This window comes from Mobula hypostoma, chromosome 13 (genome assembly GCF_963921235.1).
Source record: "Mobula hypostoma chromosome 13, sMobHyp1.1, whole genome shotgun sequence".
In the NCBI taxonomy this organism is placed as follows: Eukaryota; Metazoa; Chordata; class Chondrichthyes; order Myliobatiformes; family Myliobatidae; genus Mobula; species Mobula hypostoma.
The window spans coordinates 49,677,010-49,703,173 of NC_086109.1; the positions used below are offsets into that span (position 1 = coordinate 49,677,010).

A 26,164-nucleotide genomic window follows, 5' to 3' on the forward strand; every position below is an offset into this window, starting at 1 on the left:
TGATGGAATACTCACTACATGCTGTGGTACGTGTGATTCAAACTGTACAGATCAAGTCTGACACCATCTGGTATAAAGCGACATTCTGCCTATCACAATAAACAGTAAACCCCACCTCACCCCCTTTAAAGACACACAGCTGCTGCAGCGTACATTGTCATGATGCCCTGCAGTAATATTACACACTTCTTCAGCAATACACCCCAGAACCTTGATCTCTTCGCCAATGGGCAAAGAAAGCAGATAACCAGGAACAGGACCAGAGGGCACAGCCTCAGAACAGAAGGACATCCATTTAGAACAGAGATAGGGCAGAATTTCTTCAGCCAGAGAGTGGTGAATCTGGAAAATGCATTGCCATAGATAGAGATGGAGGTCAAGTTATTGATATATTGAAGGCAGATACTGATAGGTTCTTGATTAGACAGGCATCAAAGATTACAAGGAGAAACGGGAGAATGGGGTGCAGAGGGATAATTAATAAGGCATGATGGAATGGCAGAACACTCGATGGGCTGAATGACCCAATTCTGCTCCTATGTTTTATGTTCTAACATTATCACCTTCAACTGTTGGGAAGTACACCATTAATAATTCTAACCTATTGTTGGAACAGCTCATCTAGGTAGCAGAATTTCAAAAGAGAAGTCACTGTCCAGAGTAATCAGGGGTCAGTAATGATTGCTGGCTTTGCCGATGGTACTCACATGCTAAATAAGACTAAAAATATCCTGGAAAATTAGCACTGACTGATTTCCTTGTCTGGTGAATGTAAAAGATCCTACAATGCTACTTTTGAAGAATGGGAGATCTTCAAGGGCTCTATTTAGAAATACAGAGCAGAATAAGTCCTTCCAGCCCTTCAAGCCCAGCAACCCCCCCAATTTAACCCCAGCCTAATTGCCAGACAATTTACAATGATCAAATAACCATCTAAACAGTAGGTCTTTGGACTGTGGAAGAAACCCAGAGAAAACCTACACATTCCGCAGGAAAGACGTAGAGATGACGCTGGAATTCAATTCCAATGCCTATAGCCATATATTGTTGCATTAACCACCGTCCTACTGTAGCTCTAGTCAATATTTATCTCTCAAACATTAAACCAATATGGTAATTTATATTCACCTTCCTGTTAACAAACATTGCTCTATTCTATTGATTACAAAAGTGACACTTGCTCACAAACTTTAAAGGTCAAGAAAACGCTCTTGCGAATATGATGAACTAGACAGAGATAGAAACATAGAAAATCTACAGCACAATACAGGCCCTTCGGCCCAAAGTTGTGCCAAACATATCCCTACCTTAGAAATTACTAGGCTTATCTATAGTCCTCTATTTTACTAAGTTCCATGTACCTAAAAGCCTCTTAAAAGTCCCTATTGTATCCGCCTCCACCACTGTTGCTTGCAACTTTGTGAGATTTGCTAGTTCTCTTACCTAGATTTCAGCAGATTGTGAGCTTTCTCCTCCCAATGTTCAGAAACTGTGAGGAGCTCCTGAAGGTGAGCCATGGCCTTCTCTACAGCTGGGTGAGGTGCTAGTCCTACCCCCGAGTCAATCAGCCGCCTCATGTCATCCAAAGCGAAAGACTCAGGTGCAGAGTAAGCTAACTGAACTTCATCAAGCCACCGGGCCTGCTCTAGGTGCTCTCGAAGGTACTGGATCTGTGGTAGTTCGATGTCAAACCCAAAACTGATATCCAACAGTTGCTGCAGCTCAAAGGTATTAGGCACTTCATCAGCAAGAACTTTTGCGGAGCGTAGCTGAAAATCTTCCACAGAGTTTAAAAGTTCCTGTGGAGATTAGAAATCCACTTTTCAATTTTATACTAGTTTGTTAAGAACCAATCTTACAGTGACAATACATAAGAATTATTCTAGTGATGAGTTAAATTTTAAAGGAAGTAACAGCAGTTTAAAAGCACACCCAGGGCTAAACATACCTTTAGTAAGGAAGCCTGATCAATGATACAGGGAAGGCCATAGAGCTGCTTAACAAATGCTTGAAGCTCTTCAAATGTCAGACGATTTTGGGACTTTCCTCCACCAGAACGGTACCTGAAACACAATAGCCAAAGCTTCCACTTTCCCAACTCAATTCAAGCAAAGAACAAACACCCTTTTAACCTTCTTCCTTCAAGGACAATATTGTCATTCGGCTGGAAATAAATTCCCATCCTTTTTAAGTAATCTTTTCAAATAAGTTTTGTCCAGAGCAGCAACTTAAAATAGGATCAGAAGTAATCATTTATCACTGATCTCGTCACAATATTTTTTTGAAATATAGTGCCTTGAAAAGAGTATTCAGTCTGCAACCCTATGTAGGGTACTTACAGTATATACCCAGAATGAGTATTACAACCAGGGACTTTGATCAATTGAACTGAGAATGTGTTTCGAATCACATGCTCCTTTCCTCACTCCCCCCCCTCCCATAGTAGAGATAAGGTGGATGTGGAGAGGTCATTTCCTATGTGGGGGTATCCAGAGCTGGAGGGCATAATCTCAAAATTGAGGGATGACCTTTTACAACATGGGTAAGGAGGAATTTTTTTTTTGAAAAGCCAGAGAGTAGTGAATCTGTGGAATGCTCTGCTACAGACTACGGTAGAGGCCAAGTCCGTGGGTATATTTAAAGTGAAAGCTGATAGTTTCCTGAATGGTCAGGGCATCAAAGGATATGGCGAGAAGTCAGGTTGAGTGGATCAGCCATGATGGAATGGCGGAGCAGACTCAATGGACTGAATAGTCATAGTCATACTTTATTAATTCCGAGGGAAATTGGTTTTCGTTACAGTTGCTCCATAAATAATAAATAGTAGTAGAACCATAAATAGTTAAATAGTAATATGTAAATTATGCCAGTAAATTATGAAATAAGTCCAGGACCAGCCTATTGGCTCAGGATGTCTGCCCCTCCAAGGGAGGAGTTGTAAAGTTTGATGCCACAGGCAGGAATGACTTCCTATGACACTCTGTGCTGCATCTCGGTGGAATGAGTCTCTGGCTGAATGTACTCCTGTGCCCAACTAGTACATTATCGATGGGAGACATCGTCCAAGATGGCATGCAACTTGGACAGCATCCTCTTTTCAGACACCACCGTCAGAGAGTCCAGTTCCATCCCCACAACATCACTGGCCTTACGAATGAGTTTGTTGATCCTGTTGGTGTCTGCTACCCTCAGCCTGCTGCCCCAGCACACAACAGCAAACATGACAGCACTGGCCACCACAGACTTGTAGAACATCCTCAGCATCGTCCAGCAGATGTTAAAGGACCTCAGTCTCCTTAGGAATAGAGACTGCTCTGACCTTTCTTGTAGACAGCCTCAGTGTTCTTTGACCAGTCCAGTTTATTGCCAATTCATATCCCCAGGTATTTGTAATCCTCCACCATGTCCACACTAACCCCCTGGATAGAAACAGGGGTCACCGGTACCTTAGCTCTCCTCAGGTCTACCACCAGCTCCTTAGTCTTTTTCACATTAAGCTGCAGATAATTTTGCTCACACCATGTGACAAAGTTTCCTACCGTAGCCCTGAATGGCCTAATTCTGCTCCTACATCTTATAGTCTCATGGACCAGAAGACCTCTTTTCACATCTTTACTCCATGACGCTTTGCAAAGTCTTGATGGGCAAGGATATGCTTTTATTACAAAAAAAAAATCAGTACACGTGGCATAAATCTAGTAATGCAGATCAGCCGGGTAACACCATCTTTATTGCATGCTCAGGATTCATGGGAAGATGAATGCTGCTAAATACAAAGAGGCCCTGGGTGAAAACCTGCTGGTTTCTGCCAGAAAGCTTACCCTGTAGAGGAAGTTAGTCTTTCGGTACGACAACGAGCCAAATCGTGCTGCCAGAGCAACCACGCAGTGACTTCAAATGAAGAAAATTGATGCCCTTGAGTGGCCCAAAGTTCTAACCTTAACCCAATCGAACAACACTGACAAGATCTCAAGATTGTTTTCCACTGCTACTCCCAACTAGCCAGCACAGCTTGAGCAATTTTCCAAAGAGGAATAGGAAAATTTTGCTCCATCCCATTGTGCAAAGCTACTTGGAATTTATCTAAAGATTATTGGCCGTAATAGCTGTGAAAGGTGGTTCAACTAAGTACTGAGCAAAGAGGGGAAATGAGTACTTTTGAACAGCTGACAGTTTTTGAATATTTAGTTATTCATGCTTACAATTTTATGGTTTTAGGCTCTACTGTGGAAAAAAGGAGCATGAGATTCACAAATAAAAATTCTTAGTTAAATTGATCAAAATCGCTGCTTATAACACTCATTTGTATGAATAATAAGTTGGGGACAGTACTTTTTCAAGGCACTGCATGATTATACATGTCTAAATATTGATATGTTAGAAAAAAGCCACTGTTGGGTATGCTCCTAGGATGTGCATTTGTTTAAATGCATTTATTTTAAAATATTTTATTTTTCCCAACAACACTTGCCCTGAGCTGTTGAAAGATGATGCCATTCAGCCCAAATAAACCCACATGTGCTCTCGGTACAGCAATATATTCAGCCCCATTCATCTGATTCCTTGAAGTTATTTCCCCTCAACTTCCTGTACAATGTTATCTTGAAAACTCAGATTAACTCTGCGTCCACAATTCTTACCAGGTTGAGTGTTCCAGTCTGGAGTCCTTGAAGACAGCTAGTACCAGGAGTAAGACACTGAACCTCAAGCACACTGTCTGTACTATTCAATAATATCCACTGATAGTGGATTCAACTCCACTTTTCTCCCTGTTCCCTAAACCTGGACCACTCCCCACAGATGATAAATCTGTCTTCACCAGTTTTGAAGATATTCAGTATTTCCGCTCACACAGCTCTTCAGGAGGTAGAGAATTCCAATGATTACTGATCCTCTAAGAAGAAATTCCTCCCTACCCGAAGGGGACAGCCTTTCATTCTTAATCACAATGCCCCATGTGTTAAAAAAAAGTTCTTCCCCCATACCTTCTGGTGGTGGGTGCCGATGCTTTTTTTGCTGGTGGGGGAGGGGGGTATCATTGCTTTCCTGCTGCTTACACAGGGATGGGGCAAGCAGGAGTTCTAACATTTAATTGTCATTCATTCTTTGGGGCACTCCGCAGTTTTGGGGATGGTTGCGAAGAAAAAGCATTTCAGGATGTATATTGTAGACATTAAATGTACCTTTGAAACCTTGCTAACATTCAGAATGAAATTCCTGAATCTCTGGAAAACCGAGTAAATTCTGGAAGTTTAAATATGAAAATGCCCATGCTTTGGAATATTCAACATACATATCCCCACACGAGATTACTCAATAGCAAACAAAATTAACTCATGTATGAGCCATAAACAGATGCTTCCTACCTAGTGTAGCAAATATAAAATTCATCTTGGCTGCAGACTCATAAGAAAGGAAAACTACCTTTTTAAGAATTTGATTCAACTTCAATTTGGAGGGTTGAGTCAAAATCCAAAGTTTTCCAAAATAATAGGAACTAGACCAGTTTTTAAAAGTAAATGTCAGTTGACAGCAACTGAGCAGTACATGAAAGCCTGGTCCAACATCGACAGCACACTCCTTATACGAGCTACCGTGTAAAATTTACAAATTTACACACCTGGTTTGCCGTTTATCATTAAGTAGTTGCTGAGCAACAGAGGCACACTTTTCTGCCTCAACAATAGCTTCCCGCAACTGTTTCAATAAATCATTTTCTGGAAATTTTTCCTTCTCTGCTTCCTTCAACAATGATTTGAAATCAGAGATACCTGACGAGATGTAAACGATAAAGACAATAAGAAAAAATGACAACTTTCTCATTTTGTTTTTAAAGCTAAAGAAGCCAATATTTCAAAACTAGGAAATCACAATAATTTTCTTCTTTAAAACATTGCTGTATTTATTGATTACAACTTACAAAAGTGAAATGCAAAAATACCTTGGTTGAGAAATGTCAAGCAACTTGAAATTAGTCAACACAAATTATCTTGCAATGTCTTTATGGCCAACAAATCTGAGTATAGATCGTAAGCAGAGTTGCAACTGGCAATAAAAGCTCATCCAATTTTTACAATTTTGATATTTAGAAATCAAAACCAAATATTGCATGAGAAAGATCTAAAATTTGAAACACTACAGGGAAAACAAAACCATGCCAGAGGCTATGCAATAAGGTAATAGTTGGCTTTACTCTAAAAATGACTTGAAGTGTTGATTAATCTCTTTATCCTTAATCTCTTTACCCCATTACTCAGGATATGCCTCTTCTCATTGCTGCAGTGGCATGCAAAAGTTTGGGCACCCCGGTTAAAATTTCTGTGACTGAATAGCTAAACGAGTAAAAGATGAACTAATTTCCAAAAGGCATAAAGTTAAAGATGACACATTTCTTTAATAGTTTAAGATTACTTTTTTATTTCCATCTTTTACAGTTTCAAAATAACAAAAAAAGAAAAGGGCCTGAAGCAAAAGTTTGGGCACCCTGCATGGCAGTACTTAGTAACACCCGCTTTGGCAAGTATCACAGCTTGTAGACGCTTTCTGTAGCCAGCTTCAATTCTTGTTTGAGGGATTTTTGCCCATTTTTCCTTGCAAAAGGCTTCTAGTTCTGAGAGATTCTTGGGCCATCTTCAATGCACTGCTCTTTTGAGGTCTATCCACAGATTTTCAATGATATTTAGGTCGGGGGACTGTGAGGGCCATGGCAAAACCTTCAGCTTGCGCCTCTTGAGGTAGTCCATTGTGGATTTTGAGGTGTGTTTAGGTTCTTTATCCTGTTGTGGAAGCCATCCTCTTTTCATCTTCGGCCTTTTTACAGACGGTGTGATGCTTGCTTCCAGAATTCGCTGGTATTTAAATCCCTCTAACCAGTGAAATGTTCCCCATGCCACTGGCTGCAACACAAGCCCAAAGCATGATGGATCCACGCCTGTGCTTAACAGTTGAAGAGGTGTTCTTTTCATGAAATTCTCCACCCTTTTCTCTCCAAACATACCTTTGCTCATTGCGGCCAAAAAGTTCTATTTTAACTTCATCAGTCCACAGGATTTGTTTCCAAAATGCTTCAGGCTTGTTTAGATGTTCCTTTGAACCCTTTGAATAGAATTTTTTGGCCGCAATGAGCAAACATATGTTTGGAGAAAAAAAAGGTGCAGAATTTCATGAATTTTGCTTCATGCCCTTTTCCTTTTTTGTTATTTTGAAACTGTAAAAGATGGAAATAAAGAAGTTTTCTTGCTTAACATATTAAAGAAATGTGTCATCTTTAACTTTATGCCTTTTGGAAATCAGTTCATCTTTTACTCGCTTAGCTATTCACAGTAACAGAAATTTTGACCAGGGGTGCCCAAACTTTTGCATGCCACTGTACCTTCGATGTGGTACAGGAGCGAGCTTCTTCCACTCTGCCATCATATTTCCGAATGAACAATGAACCCATGTGCACTACCTCACTATTTTCTTTTAGTGTTTATTTATAGTAATATGTAGTGTTTTTGTATCATGTAAGGAAAGGAAGAGGATGGCAAGCAGTGATAGGGGACTCTATAGTTGGGGATCAGACAAGCGATTCTGCGGACACAAGAAAGAAACGTTAGTAGTTTGCCTCCCAGGTGCCAGGATCCAGGATGTTTCTAATCACGTCCACGATATCCTGAAGTGGGAAGGAGAACAGCCAGAGCACGTGGTACATATTGGTAGGAAAAGGGAGGTGGTCCTGAAAACAGACTACAGGGCGTTAGGAAGGAAGTTGAGAAGCAGGACATCAAAGGTAGCAATCTCAGGATTACTGTCTGTGCCACAAGACAGTGAGTATAGGAATAGAATGAGGTGGATGATAAATGCATGCAGGGATTCAGATTTCTGGATCATTGGGACCTCTTTTGGAATAGGCTTGACCTGTACAAAAAGGACAGGTTGCACTTGAATCCCAGAGGGACCAATAGCCTGGCTGGAAGGTTTGCAAAGGCTATTGGGGAGAGTTTCAACTGGAATTGCCGGGGGGGGGGGGGGGCGGAACCAAATTGAAGAGACGGAGGAAGGGGCGGTTGGCTCACAAATAGAGAAAGCTTGCAGACAGTGCGAGAGGGAGGATAGGCAGGTGATAGAAAAGGGATATGCTTAGACTAATGCTTTGAGATGTGGCTATTTTAATGTTCATAATACTCCTTGCAAAGCAGATGACCTTAGAGCGTGGACCAGCACTTGAAGCTACAATGTTGTGGCCATTACAGAGACTTGGACAGTTCAGCAGCAGGAATGGTTACATAGAGTGCCAGGCTTTAGATGGTTCAGAAAGGCCAGGGAGGAAGGCAAAAGAGGTGGGGGCGTGGAACTACTGATGAAAGATAGTGTCACAGCGGCAGAAAAGGAGGAAGTCATGGAGGGATTGTCTACTGAGTTTCTGTGGGTGGAAGTTAGGAACAGGAAAGAGTCAATAACTATACTGGGTGCTTTTTTTTTAAATAGACCACCCAATAGTATCAGGGATATCAAGGAGCAGATAAGGAGACAGATATAATGATAACAGGGTTGCCGTGGGAGATTTTAATCTCCCAAATATCGATCGGCATGTCCCTAGAGCAAGGGGTTTAGATGGGGTGGAGTTTGTTAGGTGTGTTCAGGAAGGTTCACAATATGTAGATAAGCCTACAAGAGAGGCTGTACTTGATCTGGTAATGGGAAATGAACCTGGTCAGGTGTCAGATCTCTCAGTGGGAGAGCATTTTGGAGATAGTAATCGCAATTCTATCTCCTTTACCATAATATTGGAGAGGGATAAGAACAGACAAGTTAGAAAAGCGTTTAATTGGAGTAAAGGGAAATATGAGGCGATCAGGCAGGAACTTGGAAGCATAAATTGGGATTAGATGTTCTCAGGGAAATGTACAGCAGGAAGATATTTGCGTGGGGCTCTGCATAGGTACATTCCAATGAGACAGGGAAAGGATGGTAGGGTACAGGAAATGTGGTGTACAAAGGCTGTTGTAACTCTAGTTAAGAAGAGCTTATGAAAGGTTTAAAAAAAAACACTAGGTAATGATAGAGATCTAGAAGATTATAAGGCTAACAGGAAGGAGCTTTAAAATGAAATTAGGAGAGCCAGAAGGGGCCATGAGAAGGCCCTGGCGGGCAGGATTAAGGAAAACCGCAAGGCATTCTACAAGTATGTGAAGAGCAACAGGATAAGATGTGAGAGAATAGGACCAATCAAGTATGACAGTGGAAAAATGTGCATGGAACCGGAGGAGATAGCAGAGGTACTTAATGAATACTTTGCTTCAATATTCACTACGGAAAGGGATCTTTGAGATTGTAGGCATGACTTACAATGGACTGAAAAGCTTGAGCATATAGATAATAAGAAAGAGGATGTGCTGGAACTTTTGGAAAGCATCAAGTTGGGTAAGTCACCGGGTCCGGACGAGCTGTAACCCAGGGCTACCGTGGGAGGCGAGGGAGGAGATTGCTGAGGCTCTGGCGATGATCTTTGCATCATCAATGGAGGCAGCAGAGCTTCCGGAGTATTGGAAGGTATGGATGTTGTTCCCTTATTCGAGAAAGGGAGTAAAGATAACCCAGGAAATTATAGACCAGTAAGTCTTACTTCAGTGGTTGGTAAGTTGATGGAAAAGATCCTGAGAGGCAGGATTTCTGAACATTTGGAGAGACATATGATTAGGAATAGTCAGCGTGGCTTTGTCAAAGGCAGGTCGTGCCTTACAAGCCTGACTGAATTCTTTAAGGATATGACTGAACATATTGATGAAGGTAGAGCAGCGGATGTAGCGTATATGGATTTCAGCAAGGCATTTGATAAGGTACCCCATGCAAAGCTCTTTGAGAAAGTAAGGAAGCATGGGATCCAAGGGGGACATTGCTTTGTGGATTCAGAAGGCAAAGAATGGTGGTAGATGGGTCATATTCTGCATGGAGTGGTGTGGTGTGCCTCAGGGATCTGTTCTGGGATCCCTTCTCTTCGTGATTTTTATAAATGACCCGGATGAGGAAGTGGAGAGATGGGTTAGTAAATCTGCTGATGACACAAAGGTTGGGGTGTTGTGGATAGTGTGGAAGGCTGTCAGAGGTCACAAGAGGACATTGACAGGATGCAAAACTGGGCTGAGAAGTGGCAGATGGAGTTCAACCCAGATAAGTGTGAGGTAGCTCATTTTGGTAGGTCAAATATGATGGCAGAATATAGTATTAATGGTAAGACTCTTGGCAGAGTGGAGGACCAAAGGGATCTTGAGGTCCGAGTCCATAGGACACTCAAAGCAGCTGTGCAGTTTGACTCTGTGGTTAAGGAGGCATACGGTGCATTGGCCTTCATCAATCGTGGGATTGAGTTTAGGAGCCGAGAGGTAATGTTGCAGCTATATAGGACCCTGGTCAGACCCCACTTGGAGTACTGTGCTCAGTTTTGGTCGCCTCACTACAGGAAGGATGGGGAAAGAGGAAATTTACAAGGATGTTGCCTGGATTGGGGAGCGTGCCTTATGAGAATAGATCGAGTGCACTTGACCTTTTCTCCTTGGAGCAACGGAGGATGAGAGGTGACCTGATAGAGGTGTATAGGATGATGAGAGGCATTGATAGTCAGAGGCTTTTTCCCAGGGCTCAAATGACTAACATGAGAGGGCACAGTTTTGAGGTGCTTGGAAGGAGGTACAGGAGATGTAAGAGGTAAGTTGTTTTTTTTTAAAAACGCAGAGAGTGCATGGAATAGGCCGCCAGTGACAGTGGTGGAGGCGGATACGATAGGGCCTTTTAAGAGACTTCTGGATAGCTACACAAAGCTTAGAAAAGTAGAGGGCTATAGGTAACCCTAGGTAATTCTAAAGTAAGGACATGTTCGGCACAGCATTGTGGGCCGAAGTGCCTGTATTGTGCTGTAGGTTGTCTATGTTTCTATGTACTGCTGCTGCAAAATGAACAAGTTTCACGACATATGCAAATAATATTAAACCTGATTGAGGATGAACCAAAGATTCTTTGGTCTTCCATAGACCTTACTACTGTCCAATGAGATAAATAAGACAGATCTAATTTTTGAACTAGCATCATTGCAAGGCACTGGCCCCTAAACTTCTTCCATTAAGCACCCCATTCTCAATCTTTGCCCAAAGCTATTGAAGAATTGTGATATGAGTTATTAGATTTCAATTACTTGAAATGAAAAAAACTATACAGATCAACTATAATAACTCTGTTCAGATTAACAGATAATGCCTGACCTATAGAAGATTTCCAGCAATTTTTGTTCCTATTTTGGTTATTTGGAAAGAAGGGCAGAACTGACAGTTCTGCCGGTTGGGGGAAGTTGACCCTCTTCTTTCCGAAATTTAAAAGGCAATAGTTTCCCTAAATCATATGTTATGTTTGATAAATTAGTTCAACAAATATGTGTATTGTCATGGACTGTAGTTCCTTTGGTATTGCTTCCATTTCTCTCCAAGAACACCTCACTGCTCATAAGCTGTTTTATTACAAACTGCAAGTTAGGAACTATGCCTTTAATATCTTATTGGGCCACGAAGAAATGAATTGGAATAGCGCTGTTTTCTAGGTCAAATACTTACTTTTCTTTTCATTATCTTTAGCTTCCAGACAAGCAGTTACTTTGGAAGACCATTCATCATACACTGCTACATGCAATTTCAATTCACTCAGAAGAGGATAGAGATCCTCCAAGGTGTAACGATATCTGGAGACAAAAACAAATTCAATGAAAAATGTAATTGAAGAATCAATACCATAACTAATTGAATTATCATTCTTTATTGATTAGGTATGTCTCAGAACTAGCTGGCTTTGACAGTCAAAGCTGCATGTTTGCTTATTTTACTTATTTACAAATTCTTGATTCTAACATTTATGGACCAGAGTAGTCACCGACTTCATATAGACCTGTGTGGGTGAGTGTTGCCTTCACAAACATATTGAACATGCCCAAACCAGAATCCCTGGGTGAACCAGTAGATTCGTAGTCTGCTGAGGGCGAGATCTGTGGTATTCAAGACTGGTGACTAAGAACAATACAAGTCAAGATTCGACCAGTGCAAAGTCAACATAAGAATGAAAAAGCAAATCCAGGTGAAGTTAGAGACAATTGGATGCACGTCAGCTATGGCTGGGCTTGCAGGATATTACTTCCTATAAGGAGAAACTTAACAGCATAAATGGTAGTAATACTTCAATCCCTGATGAGTTCAATACTTTACGCACGCTTTGAAAGAGAATAAAACTACTCCTGTAAGAATCCTCACAGCATCTGGCCACCCTGTGACTTGTCTCCAAGGCCGATGTCAGAACATCTTTCGCAAGGGTAAACCCTCACAAGATGTCAAGCCCCAATGGTGTAGCTGGTAGGGTACTGAAAACCTGTGCCAACAAACTGGCTGGAATAATGAAGGACATTTTCAACACATTTCTGTTGTCAGAGGTTCCCACTTGCTTCGAAAGGACAGTGATCATACTGGTGCCCAAGAACGGGGCTGAGTTGCCTCAATGACTACTGCCCGGTAGCACTCAGTACTTTTAAAAAAAAATTCAGTTGCCAAACTTTGTTTACAAAATCAGGGATTTGGATCAATTTAACTGAGAATTTTATTTGTGAATCACATGCTCGTTTTTTTCCACAGTAGAGCCCGAAGAAAGGGAAACTCAACAAACTAACTAAAAATTTAAAAATTGCATGTCAGCAGTTTGAAAGTATTCATCCCCCTTTGCTCAGTACTTATTTGAACTACCTCTCACTGTGATGTTTGATCGGGTTAAGCTTAGGACTCTGGGCCACTCAACGACATCAATTTTCATTTGAAGAACCCCTTGGTTGCTCTGGCAGTGCACTGTGAGTCTCTGTCCTAGTGCAAGGAGGACTTCGTACCCAGTTCAAACTTTCTGGCAGAGGCTGGCAGATATTTATCCAGGATCGCTCTGTATTTAACAGCCTTCATCTTTCCATCAATCCTGACCAAATTTCCAGTTTGTTGATTCATACAATATCTTGCATTACCATTAGTGTTTGGGAATCTAAAGGTATCTTGGAATATACAATTCTCAATCTTGGCCACTTTGCAACCATATTAAACTCGCTATTCCAATTTTAACTGGAAATTCTTGTGTTTGTATGATTTTGAATTGTATTTTTCAATCCCAAATCTATTACCAATCTAAACACATTTAACAATTATGGTCTCAGCATTGATCCTTTGAAACAAACATTTTCTGTGAATTGCCAAGTAGAGGACTACAGGAATCACAAGTGCCATGTGAGTCCAGAAGTCAATGCCCGAAGATCAAACATGTGAGTGGTGAGTCCTGGGATAGTCCAAACTTAAAGGCTCAACATCTGTGCGTCTAAGAATCCAGGGGAAGGACTGGAGCCCCAGAGACTGCCTATCCTGTGTTTGGAGGGCTGCCTGGGTGGGTGGATGGATGGGAGGGATAGGAAAGAGGCTTATTTTGCTGTTGGTGTCTTGCTTTGTTGTTGTTGCTTGTGTTGTTATGAGGAACATGATAAGCATGCTGTCCGTGAATCTGTGGCAACACCATCAGGCTGCTCCCAGCACATCCTTGGGTGGGTTAGTTATTAATGCAAATAACACATTATGTCTCAATGGAACTGTGATAAGTGGATCTGATTAATCACTGTATTTCTTCTCCTTGTTTTGTTTTGTAGCCTGTTCCAATCATTTCATTTATTGAGTCAAAACATCTGCATAACTAAGCAACACACACAAAATGCTGGAGAAACTCAGCAGGCCAGGCAGCATCTATGGAAAAGAGAAAATAGTCAACATTTCAGGCAGAGACCCTTCATCAGGACTGGAGAAAAAGGCAAGTTAGAGCAAGAAGGTGGAGGAAGGAGAGGAAGTATAAGTGACAGGTGAAAGGGAGAGGGGAAGGGTGAAGCTGGGAAGCTGATTGGTGAAAGAGATAAAGGGCTGTAGAAGAGGAATCTGATAGGAGAGGATGGAAGGCCATAGAAGAAAGGGAAAGTGAGGAGCACCAGAAGGAGATAAGCAGGTAAGGAGACGAGGTGAGAAGAGAGAAACAGGAATGGAGGTAATTGGGAATACGAATGGTGAAAGGTGGGGAGGGGTGCAATTATCATGCCATCAGGCTGGAGGCTACCCAGATGGAATACAAGGTGTTGCTCTTCCAACCTGAGCGTGGCCTCATTGCGACAGTAGTGGAGGCCACAAATGGACATGTCAGAATGGGAAGTGGAACTAAAATAGGTAGCCACTGAGAGATCCTGCTTTTTCTTCGCCATAGGTGCTTGGCAAAGTGGTCTTCCAATCTTCGTCAGGCCTCAGCAATATACATGAGGCCACACTGGGTGTAGCACATACAGGAAATGACACAGAGGGACAGATGAGGTGTTGCCTGACCTGGAAGGACTGTTTGGGGCCCCAAATGGTAGTGAGGGAGTGGTGTAGGGGCAAGTATGGCACTCGTTCCACTTGCAAGGATACGTACAAGGAGAGAGATTATGTGCAGGGATGAATGGACAAGGCAGCCACCTATAGAGAGTGATTCCTGCAGAAAATGGAAAGTGGGGGGGGGGGTGGAATGTACTTGCTGGGATCCAGTTGAAGATGGAGGAAGTTGCAGAGAATTATGTACTGGATGCAGAGTCTGCAGGGGCGGTAGGTGAGGACAAAAGGAACCCTATCCCTGGTGGGGTGGCAAGAGGATGGGGCAAGGGCAGACATGCGCAAGATGGAAGAGATGCAGGTGAGGGCAGTGTTGATGGTAGAGGAAGGAAAGCCCCTTTGTTTGAAGGAAGACATCTCATTAGTTCTATAATGGAAAGCCTCATCCTGAAAACAGATATAGCAAAGACAGAAGAACTGAGAGAAGAGGGGTGGCATAACAACTGCATCTCCAACGGGATCCCACCATCAAGCCACACCTTTCCCTTCACCCCCACCCCCCACAGGGACTGCTCCCTATTCAACTGCCTTATCCATCTCTTCCTACTCACTGATCTCCCTCCTGGTACTTACCCTTGCAAACAGAATAAGTGCTATACCTGCACCTACACCAACTCGCTCACTACCATTCAGGGCCCCAAAAAGTCCTTCTGGGTGAGGTTACACTCCACCTTATCAGTCTGTTAAATCCTGTACTCTGATGTAGCTCCTGTATATAGATGAGACCTGACATAGATTGGGAGGCCACTTCACTCAGCATCCACCATAAAAAGTGGGATATCCCAATGGCCACTAACTTCAATTCTACTTCCCATTTCGACATGTCTGTCCATGGCGTCTGCTGCCATGATGAGGTCAGAGTCAGCTTGGAAGAGCAACACCTTGTATTCCGCCTGGATAGCCACCAATCTGATGGCATGAACCCCCTTCACCATTGCCATTTGCCTGTTACCTCATCTCCTTACCTGTCCATCACCTCCCTCTGGTGCTCCTCCTCCTTCACTTTCTTCCATGATCATCTACCCTCTCCTATCATTTTCCTTCTTCCCCAGCCCTTCATCTTTTTCACCTATCAGCTTCCCAGCTCTTTACTTCACCCCTCCCCTTCTCCTGGTTTCACCCATCACCTACCACCTTGATCTTCTTCCTCACCTAACCTCCCAGCACCGTCTTGCTCTAACTTCCCATCTTTTTTCCAGTCCTACTGAAGGGTCTCAGCCCAAAATGTTGACTGTTTACTCTTTTCCATAGACTCTGCCTGGTCTGCTGAGTTCCTCCAGCACTTTGTGTGTTGCTTGGATTTCCAGCATCTGCAGGTTTTCTCATTATCTGCATAACTAGTTTTATGAACAAACTTTAAAATCACCAACATTTCAGTTTCACCAAGACAACACTCAGAACATCACTATAATTTTTAAACAAGAAAAATATTCAAAACCGTCTAGAATTGCAGAAGTCAGAAGAAATTATCTAGCAATTTACAGATAGATAGTTCACAAGTTTTGTTTAATAAGAACTTAAGTACATAAGAAATAGGAGCAGCAGAAGGCCATCTGGTCCATCGAGCCTGCTATGCCAGCGCTCCCCAACCACCGCGAGGAAATGATATGAGTCAGCTGCACCTTTCCTCATTCCCTGTCACGCACTGTTGAACTTGAACGTAGGGTTGCCAACTGTCCCATATTTGCCGGGACATCCCGTATATTGGGCTAAATTAGTTTGTCCCATACATGTCCGCCCTTGTCCCGTATTTCCCCCGCTAAGGTAGTGTTCCTATGAAACCTTTCGTGCCGAAATGGCGTAAAGCGAATCACCCAAAACCGATTTGTGGAAAAAAATTGGCACGTACGCCCATGCGCACACAGGTGCCCGCACAAGGCTTCATGGTCTTGGTAGTCTTTCTCAGGGTAAACACAAGTGTCCCGTATTTGACTACTACTTTCGTCCCTTATTTGGGAGTGAGAAGTTGGCAACCCTAACTGTGAAAGACATGTTGAGGTGAGTTTACTTGAACACCCCCCCCGCCACCTCAGTCAGCCGGTCCGCAAGAATGTTGTCAATATTAAACTGGTCCGCGGTGCAAAAAAGGTTGGGGACCCCTGTGCTATGCCATTCAATAAGATCATGCTGATCTGGCTATGGACTCATCTCCACCTACCTGCCTTTTCCCCATAACCCTCAATTCCCCTACTATGCAAAAATCTACCCAACCTCATCTTAAAATATATTTACTGAGGTAGCCTCCACTACTTCATTGGGCAGAGAATTCCACAGACTCACCACACTGAAAAAAAGCAGTTCCTCCTCATCTCTGTCCTAGATCTACTCCCCCGAATCCTATGTCCCCTAGTTCTAGTCTCAACTACCAGTGGAAACAACTTTCTTGCCTCTATCTTATCTATCCCTTTCATAATTTTATATGTTTCTATAAGAGCTCCTCTCAGTCTTCTGAATTCCAGCGAGTACAGTCCCAGGAGAGTCATCTCTCCTCACTGTCTTACGCCCTCATCTCTGGAATCAACCTGGTGAACTTCCTCTGCACTGCCTTCAAAGCCTTCCTTCCTCAAGTAAGAAGTCCAGAACTGCATGCAGTGCTCCAGGTGTGGCCTCATCAGTATCCTGTACAGTTGCAGCATAACCTCCCTGTTCTTAAATTTAATCCCTCTCTCAATGAAGGTTTGCTTTCTTGATAGCTTGCTGCACCTACAAACCAACCTTTTGTGATTCATGTACAAGCACTCCCAATTAATTAGTTCGGATGGCAAGTCCAATACAATATCAACTGCACAAAGTTCAAAGAGGACAGACAAGGGCATGAAATTTCAGAATGCCAGAATTGCCACCAAATCAACAGCTTCACTGATTTCATACTCTGCACTCTGCATGCATATTTATGTTTGGGCACATGGGCTTTAATAAAAGGTGCCACTTGTGAATGCCTATTATAACTAATTCAGCAGTCTAATTTATTCACCATAAATTTGCAGCTATGGACACTTGCCTGATAGCAATATGAAAATGTCTTTTATGGCCCATTTGAGCTTCTTTTCCAGAATGGAGTTATTGGTTGACTACTTGGTGAAACAGAATCTTGCGAATAATTTTAGACAAACTCTGAATTTACATTTTTAATTAAATAATTTTTATTAATCTTACCTCTTATCAGTACCATGGTAGCTTAGCTATTAGCATGACACCATTACAGCTCAGGGCACCAAGTTCAGAGTGCAATTCCAGCATCCTATGTAAGGAATCTAGTACATCCTCCTCATGGAATGGGTGGGCTTTACCCATGAGCTCCGATCTCCCGGTTAACTGGTCATTGTAAATTGTCCCATGAATAGGTTAGGGTTAAATCGGGGTTGTCAGGGGTTGCTGGGATGGCGTGGCTCTAAGGGACAGAAAGGCCTATTCCACGCTGTATCTTATTTCAGTCAGACCAGATGACTTCTAGAGTTGGTGAAAAAGACAACTGCCAAGAGAAATTTACCGGCAGTAAAGTTGATAAACTGCAAATTTTATTTTTTTTTTTAATATATTAAAATACCAGGATACCTCCAACTTGATTACCCAAAATGTGCAAACACTGGTCCTCAGCAAGGCTCTGAAAACTTGTGCCAACCAACTGGCGGGGGTATTCAAGGACATTTTCAACCTCTCACTGCAATGGGCGGAAGTTCCCACTTGCTTCAAAAAGGAAACAATTATACCAGTGCCTGAAAAGAATAGTGTAACCTGCCTTAATGACTTCTGCCCAGTAGCTCTCACATCTACAGTGCTGAAATGCTTTGAGAGGTTGGTCACAACTAGACTGAACTCCAGCCTCAGCAAGGACCTGGACCCATTGCAATTTATCTATCACCACAATAGGTCAATGGCAGATGCAATCTCAATGGCTCTTCACACAGCCTTAAACTACCTAGACAATACAAGCACATCTATGTCAGAATGCTGTTCATCGACTATAGCTCACCATTTAACACCATCATTCCCACAATACTGATTGAGAAGTTACAGAACCTGGGCCTCTGTATCTCCCTCTACAATTGGATCCTCAACTTCCTAACCAGAAGACCTCACTGACAATTAACACTGGTGCACCTCAGCGGTGAGTGCTTAAGCCCACTGCTCTGCTCTCTATATACGCGTGACTGTGTGGCTAGGCACAGCTCAAATACCATGTATAAATTTTATGATGATACAACCATTGTTTGTAGAATCTCAGATGGAGATGAGAGAGCCTACCAACTAGATATACCAATTAGTGGAATGGTGTCACAGCACCAACCTTGCACTCAACATCAGTAAGACAAAAGAGCTGATTGTGGACTACAGGAAGTGTAAAATGAAGGAACATATACAAATCCTCATAGAGGGATCAGAAGTGGAGAGAATAAGCAGTTTCAAGTTCCTGGGTGTCAAGATCTCTGAGGACTTAACCTGCTCCCAACATAACAGCTATAAAGGCAGCAAGACAGAGACTATACTTCATAGATGTACCGTGGAGAGCATTTTGACAGGCTGCATCACTGTCTGGTATGGGATGGGGCTACTGCACAGGACCAAAAGAAGCTGCAGAGGGTTGTAAATTTAGTTGACTCCATCTTGGGTACTAGCCTACAAAGTACCCAGGACATCTTGAAGGAGCAGTGTTCTCAGAAAAACAGCATCCATTATTAAGGACCCCCAGCACCCAGAGCATCCCCTTTCCTCATTGTTACCATCAGATAGCAGGTACAGAAGCTTGAATGCACACACTCAGTGATTCAGAAACAGCTTCTTCCCCTCTGTCATCCGATTTCTAAATGGACATTGATCCCATGAACACTACTCACTTTTATAATATATTTGTTTTTGCACTTTTTTAATCTATTCAATATACAAATACTGTAATCGATTTACTTATTTTTACTTTTTACTTCCATATTATATATTGCATTGAACTGCTGCTGATAAGTTAACAAATTTCACAACACGTGCCAATGATAATAAACCTGATTCTGATATTCATTCCGAGGCAGTTATACAGCGAGACATACTAGTCTAGATATTGTTTGAAATATCTAGGAGCACCCTGTAAAGAGAAAGTTTATTTCAACCGAGTGAAATAACCCACTAACCACCAATGTTAAAAAGTTAAAGATAAATGTGAAAGCAAATATGCTCTAAAACACAGGTAAACCCCAGATTGAACTATAGAATCCAAAATATCTGGTAGAATCCCCAAAGACATTTGGGATTTTGCTTACTAAAATAAACCCATAGCTTTTGGAGACTTCTCATCCCCCAATTTGCTTGGATTTTTAACGTCTTAGTGAAGCCCTTCTGCTTGATCCATTTAACAGACTGGCTTCCCCAGACAATATCTGCTACTCATGTTTTTCCACTACTGGTTGCAAACAACAAGGGCTGAATTCAGAATAGAAATTCCTTGCATTATTTACCTGAGATGACATTTATGTGGTGGACACGAGCAGAGTTCGGTGACGTGGTACAGACAAACAAGTTGATTTGATTTACAATGGCATGAAACTGCAGACAAGAAGCAAGTAGTCTTGCACTTTGCACACTGTCGCTCATCATCCGGCAATAACTCAAATTTCTCCCTCACAGAATCAATTACTCCCTGGAATGGAGGAAAAAAGATTCATTCATTTATAGTGAGCTCTTTATATTCAGGTTTAATGTAACTTATTTCCAGAGTCATGTTTGAAAACAGAATAAGGGCCCAGTTGAAATGTTCAAAACTAGAAAGTCATTTTTAAGTATCCTTCAAGACAAATGTGAACTCAAAACCCCATGACAAATTCCATCAGTACACCCCAAATTCTGACTGTTCAGAATAGCGTAGCCACTGTAGTAGAACGATTAACATAACGCATTTGCAGCTCTGGTCATCGGAGTTCAATTCTTGCGCCATCTGTAAGGAGCTCATACATTCCATGACTGCATGGGTTTCCTCTGGGTGCTCTGGTTTCCTCCCACAGTCTAAAGATGTAGGTTAATTGGTCATTGTAAACTGTCCCGTGCTTGGGCTAGGGTTAAATAGGCAGGTTGCTGGGCAGTACAGCTCACTGGGTAAGAAAGGCCTATTGCATGCTACAAAATATTAAAAAAAATAAAATTCAACCAAACACAGAGGTGGTCCTCAAGCACTCCTAAAGCCTGAGTGCTACAATGCTAATCTCCACATGGGTCTGAATAGCATCACGCCCAAGACAAGCAGAGAAAGATAATGCATTTTAGGTGCCAACTGTTATTGCTTTTAATAAATAGCCCAAATCCAACCATTATTAAGCAAGCAAGATTTGGCACCTGCATATATAACCATAGAAAACCTACAGGCCCTTTGGGCCACAATGCAGTGCCGAATATATACTTACTTTAGAAGTTACCTAGAGTTACCATAGCCCTCTATTTTTCTAAGCTCCATGTAGGAGTCTCTTAAAAGAGCCTATCATATCCCCCTCCAACACCGTTGCCAGCAGCCCTTTACACGCACTCACCACTCTCTGCATAAAAAATTTACCCCTGACATCTCCTCTGTACCTGCTTCCAAGCACCTTAAAAGTATGCCCTCTCGTGTTAGCCATTTCAGCCCTGGGTCTGAAAGCCTCTGACTTTCCACACGATCAATGCCTCCGTCGCTCCAAAGAGAAAAGGCTAAATTCACTCAACCTAATCCATAGGGCATGCTCCCTAATCCAGGCAACATCCTTGTAAATCTCTACTACACCCTTTCTATAGTTTCCACATCCTTCCTTTAGTGAGGTGACCAGAACTGAGCACAGTACTCCAAGTGGCGTCTGACCAGGGTCCTATATAGCTGCAAGATTACTTCCCGGCTCTTAAACTCAATCCCACGGTTGATGAATGAAACCAAAACGCATTATCTTTTGCCACTTGCTTTAGTACTGTCTACTAATTAAATTAAATGTAGCTTAAGGAATGTAGAACCAACATCAACTATACTGTTCACTAACGGGATGTTTAAAGCCAACCTGCATTTCAAAAGATGCTGGCAGGAATTTTACCATTGTTATTAAATCTTATTAAGTGACTGCAAACTGAATGCACTTCATGTAATCGAAGTCAACAAATACTTTGCTTTATTCATCATTACAGGGACTATTCAAATCAGCAGTGACAACCTCTGTCAGTACATACACCTAACACATGAATCAGTGACAGATCTTTGTATCATTAGCATTGTTTCAATCCTCATCTTCAATACCAAGACCACCACCACTTGGGTAAGATGCCAGCATATTCAGATGCAACAGCCTTTCAGGGATCAACCAAAGGTGTTTGTAACTTTTTTTTTTAAAAACAAAAACAATCACAGGACAATGCTGGCTATTAAGAACTTCAGATATTACAGATTGACCCATTAGCAAGCTGCTCATTGGTGGAGGAGCTGAAATTGGTGCAGACCGTGTTACTGCCTAGTATAGGAAGGCATGGGAGTCTGTGGGCGAAGGCAGTGTAGGAAGATTTTCTTGTGACCACAAGACCCTGTTGGACATTGATAATGAAAAACACTGCAAGTCTGTTTCCCTTGTTTATTGGGGAGACTGATGGTGGGGAAGCCACTTGGCCTCTGCTGTAGTGAGGGCTAAGGCTTGCTTGCTGCAATAGTCAAGAAAAATACCAGGTGGGTAGTGCAGCATTCATGCTGGGTTGGGTGGGTGGGGGGGGGGTCGGCCCCTCCCTTCGACGCTGCCATCCCGTGTTTGATCAATGGAACGACAAGCTGGATTGTGTGCATCCACATTTGCCTGCCGACTGCTGAGAACTGCTTGTTCTTGCCAATAACATCCATGCAAGATCAATTTACAGGACATGTCACTCAAGGACTCAGCCTATATATATTTTGAGAGATTGTTTACTTGTGCCTAGTACTGTGTATGATTGCTGGTACAGGGTGTCCTTCACTAATCCGGCACCACTGAGACCTGAGGAGTGCCGGATTAGTGAAAATGTCAAATTACAGAAGAATCACATTAAGCATAATCAGTGCCAGATTATCGAAGGAACCGGATTACAGGTGGTCGGATTAGTGAAGGTCAACCTGTAATGTGTTTTCCACATTAGGCCTGGAAGAAGGTTGTCTTATTTGGCTGTACTCACGGACATTCACATGTGGTTCAATGGCAATTAAACTTGAACTTAAGATAAGTATACCAAGTCCATAAGAATACTAGCACCTCCAAGTACTGCACGCCAGTTAGACACTACTCTCTATCTTGGTACAAGTTGCCAAACAGCTTTCAAGTTTCTTCCATTTTATTTCACCAGTCAATAGATTTTTTTTGTCAATAATATCCATTGTTGATAAATAATCAAAGTGGTAGGCAGTATCTACAGGACATCTCTCCTTAAACAATTAAGGTGCTCCATGGTAGTACAGTGGTTAGCACAAAGCTATTACAGCTAGAAGCAGAGTTCAAGAGTTCAATTCTGGCGCTATCTGTAAGGAGTTTGCATGCTCCGCGCACCCCCACCCCCACCCCCCCCCCTGCCGTGACCACATGGATTTCCTCCCAGAGTCCAAAGGCATAGCAGTTGGTAGTTTAATTGGTCATTGTAAATTGTCCTCTGATTAGCCCAGGGTTAAATAGATGGGTTGCAGGGCAGTGTGGCTCATTGGGCCGGAAGGGCCTGTTCCACACTGCAACTCTGATAAAGTATGTAAAAGGGTTAACACAGTCAGTTAAACATAGCAGGCTGTCTTTTCTGCAAGAAACTTTGATGATCAACAGATGTGCAATTCAATGCTGAGCAATATTTCTTCTTGAAGTTAGCCAGCTAGTGTTACAGGATGCTTGTCTCCTTGTGCAGTCATGCGCAGAGATAAGACAGCTCCAGTCTGTTTTGTGTATGTGGCCATTATACCTATTCTGTAATTTGTCTCAGTACTGTCAAGCAATAGACAAGTCTGACTCCAGCTTGGTATGTGTGGGGGTATCTGAACAACTATATCCATTATGTAAGGAGAACGTTCGTTAGTTGGTGGACTGGACAAGAACCGTTGCAGACTGTTCCTGTTTGAGTGACTAACTGAAGTGCCCTGGGTGCTTTGAATAAAGAGGTTGTACTTTTACATTCTCTGAGTGACTTTATCCGGATTTGACTTCCACTACTCAAACAAAATTAACCTATCAAAATTTCCAACATCTTAGGATCAAAATAAGACCTCAAAAAATTTTCAATAAACTCAAATGCTGCAGACTTTATTTCTGATAGTCTCACCTTTTCTCTTGCCTTTTCTTTAAAAAAATTTCCCTACATTAGAGTGACGAACATTTTCAGGATCCATGTTAGTTTACATATCGCTCATTGATTACAATGGCAGTTATTTTTCACTTAGCTTTCACACATCTCTCAAATACTTTTTGGAAACATTGTTAACAAAATCAACATTCAAAAATCATGTCATTGTTTGAAGCTAGTCGCATTGAAGATAGTTTAGAAAGACAAAACCCAAAACATAGCAAATGTATCTTGAACAAGCACTTATGCTAAAAGAATTCATGCTAAACAACCCAGGAGATTAAATTCTGCAATTTTGTTTTCAGTTCAGGAAACCTTGCTTTCTATGAACAGATAAAATACACATTCAGGGCAAGATAAAAGTTAGCTAATGTACAACATGCTCATCAACATCAGCTTTAGTTTTATATTCATACTCTGCCGAGAAATGCAAACGAACTGAGAACTAGTTTAAAAGGATATGGAGGAAACTGGAAAAACAGGAAAGTGTGGCCAATATTTCATGATTTGTTAGCTGCATTGGTTTTAATTGGCACAGAAACTTTTTTAAATACGGTTTTACTAACATTGAAAGAAAGCTACAATGACAGATAAGACTTGGAACAGTCTCAGAATTCTACAGCAGAGAATCAGGTCTGAGTCCATCGAATCAGCGCCAAACTGTTGTTCTGCCTAGTCCCATTGATCCATACCTGGACCACAGCTCTACATACCCCTCCTATTCAAACATCTCTTAAATATTGGCTAGAGTATTCAAGGACATTTTCAACCCATCACTGCTACAGGCGAAAGTTCCCACTTGCTTCAAAAAGGTAACAATTATACCACTGCCTAAGAATAATAATGTGAGCTGACTTAATGACCATCGTCCGTAGCACTCACAGTAATGAAATGCTTTGAGAGGTTAGTCAAAACTAGACTGAACTCCTGCCTCAGCAAGGAACAGGACCCATTGCCTATTGCCACAATTGGTCAACGGCAGTTGACCAGATATGGCTCTTGTGGCTACGGGGGTCAGGGGGTATGGAGGGAAGGCTGGGGCGGGGTTCTGAGTTGGATGATCAGCCATGATCATAATAAATGGCGGTGCAGGCTCGAAGGGCCGAATGGCCTACTCCTGCACCTATTTTCTATGTTTCTATGTTCTATATATTATTTGTTTTTTGTTGCATGATTTTTAATCTTTCAATATACATATACTATAATTGATTTACTTATTTTATAAATTGTTTTCTTCTTCTTCTATATTAATGTATTGCATTGAACTGCTGCTGTTAAATTGACAAAATTCACGACATACGCCAGTGATAATAAACCTGATTCTGATATTGCCATCAAACTCTCATCCACCACTTCCACTGGCAGCTTGTTCAACACTAACAGCACCATCCAAATGAAACTCCCTCTCAGGATCCCCATAATTTTTCACCCTTAACCTATGACCTCTAGCCCTGGTCTCACTCAGCCTCAGGGTGAATATAAGCTGGCCTTTTCCATCATCTATACCATCATAACGAATACATCACTGTAAATTTTCTCTACACACTTTCAATCTTATTGACATCTTTCCTGTGGTCAAAACTGGACACAATACTCCAAATTAAGCTCACCAATGTCTTACATAATTTCAGCATAACATCCCAAGTCCTATACTCAATAATTTGATTTAGAGGCCAATGTGCCAAAAACTTTCTTTATGACCTGTGACACCACTTTAGGAATTATGGATTTGTATTCCCAGATCCCTTTGGCCTATAGTGGTCTACCAATCTATTAGAATTCTAAATGCAAGTTTGTTTGCACATCTCATATATCCTTTAATTAAAAACTGCAAAATATGGGGCTATGAGGCTAAGAGCTAGGAAATAACCATCTTGTATAATTCAATAAAGACATTTAGCGAATGAAAATACTAGATGCTCTATTTTGTAACTCCAGAAACAAATCAAAAGAAAAAGATAGGGTCCCAGGATATCTTGTCTACTGTGTCTTTCTTTGGAGAGGCACTTTGTGAGGTGGAAATTAGAGGGGAAATCCCCCACTGGTTGAAATCATACCTGACACAAAGGAAGACAGTTGTCCCCCCCGTCCTTCTTCCCGGACCTCCTGTCCCATGATCCTCTCGTATCCCCTTTTGCCTATCACCTGTCCAGCTCTCGGCTCTATCCCTCCCCCTCCCGTCTTCTCCTATCATTTTGCATCTCCCCCTCCAGCTTTCAAATCCCTTACTCACTCTTCCTTCAGTTAGTCCTGACGAAGGGTCTCGGCCTGAAACGTCGACTGCGCCTCTTCCTATAGATGCTGCTTGGCCCGCTGCGTTCACCAGCAACTTTGATGTATGTTGGAAGACAGTTGTGGTGGTTTGACGTCAATCATCTCATCCTCAGGACATCACTGCAGGCATTCCTCAGGGAAGTGTTCAAGGACTAACCATCTTCAGCTGCTTA

At 42.1% G+C, this 26,164-nt stretch overlaps 1 protein-coding gene across 1 annotated transcript in view; it reads right to left on the reverse strand.

Annotated features, from left to right (window-relative positions):
* kdm5ba (lysine demethylase 5Ba) overlaps nt 1-26,164 on the reverse strand; it is a 156,384-nt gene that overhangs the window by 49,757 nt on the left and 80,463 nt on the right. Inside the window, exons 15-19 of the mRNA XM_063065669.1 lie at nt 19,889-20,070; nt 11,583-11,707; nt 5,621-5,771; nt 1,949-2,063; nt 1,444-1,799 (exon numbers count right to left, since the gene is read on the reverse strand). Coding sequence (XP_062921739.1) covers nt 1,444-1,799; nt 1,949-2,063; nt 5,621-5,771; nt 11,583-11,707; nt 19,889-20,070 — 929 coding nt within the window. The remainder of the gene's footprint in view (nt 1-1,443; nt 1,800-1,948; nt 2,064-5,620; nt 5,772-11,582; nt 11,708-19,888; nt 20,071-26,164) is intronic.